This window comes from Micropterus salmoides, unplaced genomic scaffold (assembly GCF_014851395.1).
Source record: "Micropterus salmoides isolate LMB-PRFRI ecotype aquatic unplaced genomic scaffold, ASM1485139v1 Ms_hic_scaffold_20, whole genome shotgun sequence".
NCBI lineage: Eukaryota > Metazoa > Chordata > Actinopteri > Centrarchiformes > Centrarchidae > Micropterus > Micropterus salmoides.
The window spans coordinates 6,075,576-6,083,764 of record NW_024041151.1 but is presented as its reverse complement, the minus strand read 5'-3'; the positions used below and the strand labels follow the sequence as shown (position 1 = coordinate 6,083,764).

The window sequence follows — 8,189 nt, the reverse complement described above, 5'->3', positions numbered from 1 at the left end:
ATGCCGTGAAGAAGTGCAAGGCAAAAAAGGCCTTCAGCTTACTCACCATCAAACTTGAACCCAAACCAGTTAGTCATGGTTGCTGACTCATGTCTAGCAGCATCCACATAGTCAAAACTCTGCAGGGCTTGAGTAATGATTTGAATGATGCTGCATGAGTATGCAAAGAGGTACACGATGGCTGCACACAGTCTTTCCAGCCTCTCAAACTGAAGCTCTGCTAAGCTAAGAGATACAGTATTTGAGTGGTCTGCTTTACATGACTGACATTAAAGCCTTCAGCGGCTGCAGCAACAAAGCTGTCTGATTTAAACCTCTGCATGAATTCCTTTTCAAAGATAAACAGATGTTGTCTTTGGTTCTGGCTTGTTGGCTTAGAGAAATTACTACAACAGAAGTAGTAGGTGAAGCTGATGTGCGATTTTTACAGATATATATACTGCCATATTAGATATTTATTTTGTAATATGTTTGGACAATACAAATCCACAGTAATACACATGTAAGTAACTGCCACATTGATCAGTTTTTCTTTTACACAGTTCTATAATTATTTTATAATTTGCATCTGTTTATTCCATATGTATATAGTTTTAAATCTATTTATGTCAATTGTATGTTTTTGTCTTTGTCTTGAACCTAATCATCATAGCATATTCGTTGTGCGTGTAAAACACTACTTGGCAATAAAGCTCTTTTTGATCCTGGACTCCCTGATTGCAGGCAGCTCCTTGTGTGGCTCTGTCTGTGCTTGGTCCAGAAAAATGCTGGTTCCTGTGACAGGTGAAACAGATGTTTTGATGGCCAATGATACTACAAAATTGAACATAAGTGCCTCCTGTTTAGCAACAACTGGGTCAGGTTGTCGGAAAACACACAAGCCTGCCCCTTAACCTGTAAAACACTACTCCTGCATTTAAAATCTTACATAATGTAAATAAAAGTACACAAATATTATCAGCAGGTCTCAATAATACGCTATTTTTTACTGATGCAATAATGTATAAGCAGCATTTTACTGTTGCACTTGGTTGATGTGAAACCGTTTCATACACTGTTGGGACATTTTATAAGCTGGCCAAATTATTAATCGTAAAATAAGTAATGTCGAGTAAAAAGTACGAAATTTCCTTCTGAAATGTAGTGGATTGGAAGAATAAAACGGCACAAAATAGAAATACTCAAGTGAAGTACGAGTACCTCAGAACAGTACAGTACTTTAAGAGCTTTAATCCGTTGCAGTCAAACTTTGTTCCCACCAGTTTAAAAAGCACCCAAGCAGTTGTACAGAATATTGGATTTATTATGAAACATGGGGCATTTTTCCACAGACATTTGTACAGATCCATTTATCAGATTTGTCTGTAATCACAAAAAGGGAGAGACTGTGTACAGAGCAGTTTACCTGCCTGAGCTCACCAAAGACTGTTTTTTAATACAAAACCGAAGCATAATCAGTAACACGCAACATGTCAGATGTTGCAGCTGTGCGCTGGATGTGAAGCTACTGCCTTGGATATAAGCTTTACCTTGCATGGGGAAAGATGATGGTAGAAGATTATCATCTGAAAGCTATCATCCAAAAAGCTGCGTGTCACAGGATATGCTCCAGGAAAAAAAATAAACAGTTCAAAATTGTATACAATCATATAATTTAAAATCCCCAACCCCAACAGAAAACTATAGTAGAAGCAACTAAAGCACACAGCAGTCATTAGGTGTCAGACCCCCCCCCCCCCCACCCAGCCAGCCAGCCGCAATCAACATGTAACATGTATTTCTGTATTCCTCTACACTTTGCTTTGGAGTTGCACTCCAAACAGATCAGTTTAAAATCCAAACCTGCCTCAGCTCTTCAAGGACTTACTGCTAAGTGAAAGTTTAAGAAAATTTACTTGTGAACTCTTGGGCCAAGAAACAACTCGCCTGTTGTCATTTTCTGAACTACGTAGGAAGTCACACCGTTTACACCCACCCGTGGCATGGATCGCTATGAATAAAACAGAGCTAGAAGCTGTACAGTTTCCCTTAAAGACCAAATGTAGGTCCTTCAGATAGTTCGATGTGTTCATCAGGAGTGCAATTTGTTGTTTGAGAGCATTAACACAATATATCGCATATCTGCCAGGACATCGTCTGACTTAGACACTGGAAACAAATTCTCCTGCATCTCAGACCAAAACAAATGCATTTTTTTTATTTCTTATATTAGGAAAATGGGTCCTGTTTATATCTTATAAGAGCCACATTCTCCTGTGGGGACTCCACACATGCCTGTCCTTTTCTGTGCATTTATTTTCCATCCGACTGCCTTTACTTAAAATTATGAGCCTCACAGTCATTCAAACAGGCAAAACTGTACTGGCTAGTAATTGGTACTTAACTGTAATGATCAAACAATAAAATCTGTTAGACAAAAAAAAAAACAAGCCCAGAATGTTTTGGCCATTCATTCCAAACAAACACTAATTACATTTTTTGAGAGGGAACCAAATAGGTAACAGGTGAACAAAACATCTGAGATCCAATCATAAGTAGGCTTTACTCAAAACTGCCAGTCTCCTTTCCAGAGTGTAAATAACTGTCTTGGTGTTGGAGAAAACAGTGGAGGACACAGAGGGATCATTTAATCACACTACACCACTCGCCGTACTTCAAAAAATCTCTTCAGGTAGTAAATCTGTCCAAGTGTCATTGCCACCAGAACCAGAGCTTCAAAGAACGACCACAGCACCACTCTGCTGTTTGTGTTGTCGTTGACTGGAGAGAAGAAGAAGAAGAAGCAGTTTGTGAAATCACACTAAAACAATTAACACGACAAACTTGTTCTTGGCATTATTGCTTCAGTACTCACTTGCTCTGTGTATCCTCTCGCGGACCTCCATGTACTCCTGCTCATGCTTTACAGCTGTCATTGCAACTGCCAGTTCATTGATCATCTCCTCCAGCTTGTTTTGGTGGGCTGAAACATGCACAGGTAATCATCAGTAACAGGCCACACAGCACGGTTGTCGTGCACAAAAAAAAACAAACAAACAAAAAAAAAAACATGCATGAGGTATGCAATCCATGCATTCCAGTTTTAAGATTGTGACGCATGTCGCAGGTGGTGCAGTCCCATCACCAGAGACATGTACAGTTTCTACATGTTCTCGCTGTGCAAACAGTCAAACCGTTCACAAACTTCCTATGTATATTAGAAATGCCATCAAATGCACAATATTAGTTTATACTATGGAAGGATCACTGGTTAAGAGAAAACTCTGCAGTGCATCACAAACTCAAAAGTCTATTTCACAACAGCAGTTTGCCTGCCCTGTGCCCTACCATCCCAGCTGTCACCACCTACAAAGAGGAAGAGAGTGCCCAAAATAACGTCAAAAAGAGAAAGAAACTATCAAACAAGTAAAGTAGATCAACAACTGCAGAACACAGAAAGATGCACTCTGCAGGAGCCATCTGGGAATTGGCTGAAGTACATACTGAATTTCTAAATTTCTCTTTAGAGACAGAGACATTATCGCCATTAGTGTACCTTCCGTCTCCATGTCTTGGCCTTTAGGGGCCTCTCCGATATCGATCGTGAACATGACGATCTTAGGTGTCATGGTTGACATCTTGTTGCTGAAGCAGAACTTGTAGGTTCCGTCCATGTGTGCTGCCACCGAGTATTTCCCACTGGACTCTCTGTCGCCTTTGTAAATCTGCTTACCATCGGGCCCCGTTATCTGACAGGCGCAAGAAATACAATACTTGAGTAAAGAACATGAGGTGCATGAGGACATAAATGGTTCACTCCACCTTGCATACATATGAAACAAAGATAAAGCATCTTATAATAGCTAAAAAACACAAAACTTACATGTATGACCTTTAGTGTGGTTTGCAGAGGTCAGTGGTTGTGGACTGAAATTGATTATACTTTTAAAATGTCTGTCATCATTCAAAACAAAAACTTAAGTTACTTCTTAATTATGGTCAAGCTTGAATTCCCTAAACAGCTGGAGACTAAACTAGTTTTTAAATTAGTCTTTCCATTCTGGAATTTCTTTAAATTGTACTGTTATTTTTCCATTTGCTGAATGTCTTTATTTGTATTTGACCTATTTAACTAATGCTAGATTTATGTATTGATTTATTTGGGACCACTTGGTAGTTATGATGAGGGTAGTTAAGCTCTTAGGGATTTCTGTATGTTGGTTAGGAATGATACTGTAGATTGAATGTGCATTATTTATTTATAGTACTTATCTAGACAGTATGTTAGGACTTCAAATACATGTCTACCATTTGCTTAGTGTCTGGGCCCCTCAATAAAAGCTTCAGATAGCTTGAAAAGGCTGTCCCTTTTTACAAATCTGCATTATTTCTTAATGTTTTGAGAATAAACTGAACTGACAGGACTGCTATAACATATGGCAGCAACATCCGTGCACACAGGACACTCAGTTGCATTTTGAACCACAGCAACGCTTCCACACGAGTCAAAAGTGGACCAACAACATTACATTTAACATGTTATACACGTTCAAAAGCCGTATTGAATTCATAGTTAGCTAGCATAACCTAGCTAACTATGCTAACGCCGCTATACGCTTCCTGTATCGGTATGAATAATTTAATCACCATTGTCACGCATTATATAATCAATACATGCCAGACTAATATAATCTATAAAGTAAGACGGTTTCGCATCCGACAGAGAGGTAATAGCATCAACCCAGACAACTACAGCTAGTTTCACCTGACTTTAGGCGGACAGGCGGCGCTAGCTAACGTTAGCATCACGTTAGCATCGGCCTTCTGTCTAATAATGACAGGTTAAGTTAAAAATACATTTTCCTCATGTTAGGTGGCTGCTTTATTATCCCAGTCAAATATCTCACCTCGACATCGATGTCCAGGAAGCCTCCTTCGGCAACCTCGAACATGAGGCCCATCTTGGTCCCGGAGTTGACCCGCTCGTAGAAGCACTCCTCAGCATGGGCGTCTATGCTAACGAAGTAGCCGGACGCAGTGGCAGACAGGACGGCCAGCAAGACAACCAGCTCCGACAGGGTAAACATGGTACAAGTGTTTTGTAGCTGGTGTCACACCAAGTCTGGTTGTGTAAAGAGCGTCCCTGCTTCAGTATATCCTGTCAGGTTGCGGGATGTCCGTTTGTATGAGTGAATTGTTGCAGGAGAGGCGCCGCATCAGCCTTAGCTGCTCTCTGACTGCCACGTACAGGCTTAAACGGCGAACGGCGAGGGCCAAACTTAAGAGAGTGCGCGGCGCAAGATCTGTCAAAATGAAGCCGATTCACTTTTGCACCTGTTCAGAGCATCATCACATTATACTGCAACACAGTACATGATATCATACTTTTAGTTTGATGCCATCACGAGTATTAGGGACACAGTAAGGGGAAAAAAATAGAGGATGAAGATGTTTGATTTATTTTACATTTGGAGAATAAAGTCAAAATGTCAAGAAAAAACTCAATATGGTGACAATAAAGTCAACGTGATGAGAATAAAGTTGAAGTACCATTTTGAGAATAAAGTCAACATGATGAGAATAAAGTTGAAGTACCATTTTGAGAATAAAGTCAATGTGATGAGAATAAAGTTTAAATACCATTCTGATAATAAAGTCGAAATGTTGAAAATAAAGTTGAAATGTTGAGAATAAAGTCTACATGATGGGATAATCGTTCCCTGTTTCCAGCTCCTTTCAGTGTGAGGATCATACAGGGCTGGGCGATATGGCCAAAAATCGTTATCACGAAATGAATTATAATTCGATATCGATAATTATCACAATAATTGTCAAATCATTATTTATTTCATTTATTTAAAGGCAGATTTTTGCTCCTGAGTGAAAGTTGAAGAACCAGAGGGTTAATTGTGGTTTTAAACTTTTCTTTCTGGTCAGAACAAACACTTGATGCCAAACATCACTTAACAAATCTGAGGTAGAGCATTCAGAGCTATGATAAAATCTAATTTCAAGGTACAAGGTAGATTTATTTGTCACAATACAACAGACAGCAGAGTGAAATTGAGTTTGTAACTCCCTTCTGCTACGTAGCAGACAATATACATTAATATAAAAGCAATTGCAAAAATGGTTAACAGAAATAAACTATATTCAATGGAGCAGGATGAATTTGAGTCTGATAGATATTTCAACAAACATGCACAAGTAAAATTAAGTAAAATCTTTTTTCAGTCCCTTTTCCTTACCCAAATAAAAATAAAACATTTATTAAACATTTATTGAACATTTGTTATATAGTGTTAAAAACAATATATCAGGATAATTAGCATTTTGTTTCATTGCCCAGCCCTAGAGGATTAGCTGCGTTTCTCTGTATTATGTCATTATAAACTGAATACCTTTGGATTTTGAGCTGTTGGCGGTGTCACCTTGGGCTCTGGGAAATTTTGATCGACATCTTGCACTTTTATCTGTAATTTTATCAACCAAAATAATCGTTATTTGCAGCACCTTGTATATAAATCAGCACAATTAAAGACCAAATCTACATTACAAAAAGCAACAGATCATTCAGAAATGTACATATCTATTGTCACTGTGGGTCTGAGATCTGACATGTTGGGTTAATATTAAACATGTATGCATGCAACATTTAGTACACAAGAAAGGATCCATAACATTTCGGGACATTTCTGACCACTGACTGTACATGGCAGGTGAGGTAACGTTGGTTATTGTTTTAGAGAGTTGTTATGATCCCCTCCAGTATTCCCTGTGTGAAAACGTGACTGTGACATAGATTTTGTCAGCATATCAAACATGCATGTCTTTGTTTGGATGGATATTGGTGCACCTGATGAAGCAGATGTCTGGGAGTCGTAGCGGATATGCAAAGCCTAAACAGAAAGGACAAAATTCAACCCTTCTTGCTGTGAGGTTTTTCTCCATAAACTATATTCAGTGTACAGCATTTGATAGCATGAACCTTCCCCAGTCATGTAAATGTTCCGTACTTGTATAGCGCCTTTCTAGTCTTTTCGACCACTCAAAGCGCTTTTACAGTACATCTGCATTCACCAGTCATACACATTCATACACTGAGCCATAAACGGAAACTAACATTCACACACATTCATACAAATCGGGGTTCAGTATCTTGCCCAAGGACACTTCGACACGCAACCAGGGGGAGCCAGGGATTGAACCACCGACCTTCCGATTAACGGCCAACCCGCTCTATCTCCTGAGCCACAGCCGCCCCAGTCATCAAATGTCCTTCTGTATTTCTATAATGTTATACATATTTACAACTATAATATATGTTCAGTGTACAAAAAGTGGCTTTATTGAAAGCGTGTTGATTCTGATTCTGTATTTCTGACAGAAATAGCTTAGCTAACTACTCCTTACCTGAGCTGCCTCACTTTACAGCATTTTGTTCCCCCGGATCATGAGAGCATTTTTAGAAATACCTGCAGCAGGCAAACATGTGACAAGAGCCGCCATATCATTTTTTTTCTTGCATTGGTGAATCTACACATTGTGGCAGCTGTCAGGCAGTGACACACTGGCAACACAACTGAAAGTGCCACAGCAACATGTCACAAGTGCTTAGCACAGTCTACCTGTTCACAAAGTGTGGCAGATAACCTGACATGCGTGGCACCCACCGCCAGCTGTGGTGTCATTTTTAGGGTCGCTGTCATTTGAGTGAGTTAAAGACAAGTTGACGTTAGTGGAAAGAAGAAGGCCTGGAGGCTGAACAAGTTCACTATTGTTTATTTTGTTTTATGAGTGCACGTGAAATTCTTATTTACTGAATGCTAAACTGTCTCTGGAGCATCCCTTCCCCTGTATCCAGGCTCATGTTAATTTATTTAAAAGATATTGTTTCAGGTAATAATTACGATACATTGCTATGAAATGACAGTTGAACTAGGAGAAAAATAAGATCATGTTTTTGGAAGGAGTGAAGGTTATACCCTAAAAGACTTAGGCTACTTATGGCGAGACACCAGTCTAAAATCATGATTTTGCTTCAATCTGTCAGTTTTCAGGCTTCAAGTTATTTTGCAACTGTTATTCACACACTTTAATAAAAATGAACAACACCATCATGAATAATATATATTAACGTTATTATTTGTCTATTTTGTACCAAGTTTGATAACTGCAGATCGCTTACATTTCATCTTCGTTAGCATTTT

General features: G+C 39.0%; 1 protein-coding gene across 1 annotated transcript; it reads right to left on the bottom strand.

Annotated features, from left to right (window-relative positions):
• Positions 1–1,282: 1,282 nt before the first annotated feature.
• On the bottom strand, positions 1,283–5,237 carry tmed2 (transmembrane p24 trafficking protein 2). Its single transcript, XM_038734763.1, has 4 exons — positions 4,887–5,237; positions 3,536–3,728; positions 2,855–2,962; positions 1,283–2,760 (listed from the first exon to the last, which is right to left on the bottom strand). The coding sequence occupies exons 1-4, from the start codon at positions 5,064–5,066 to the stop codon at positions 2,636–2,638; spliced, it is 606 nt and encodes a 201-aa protein (XP_038590691.1). The 5' UTR covers positions 5,067–5,237; the 3' UTR covers positions 1,283–2,635.
• Between the last annotated feature and the right edge of the window lie 2,952 nt (positions 5,238–8,189).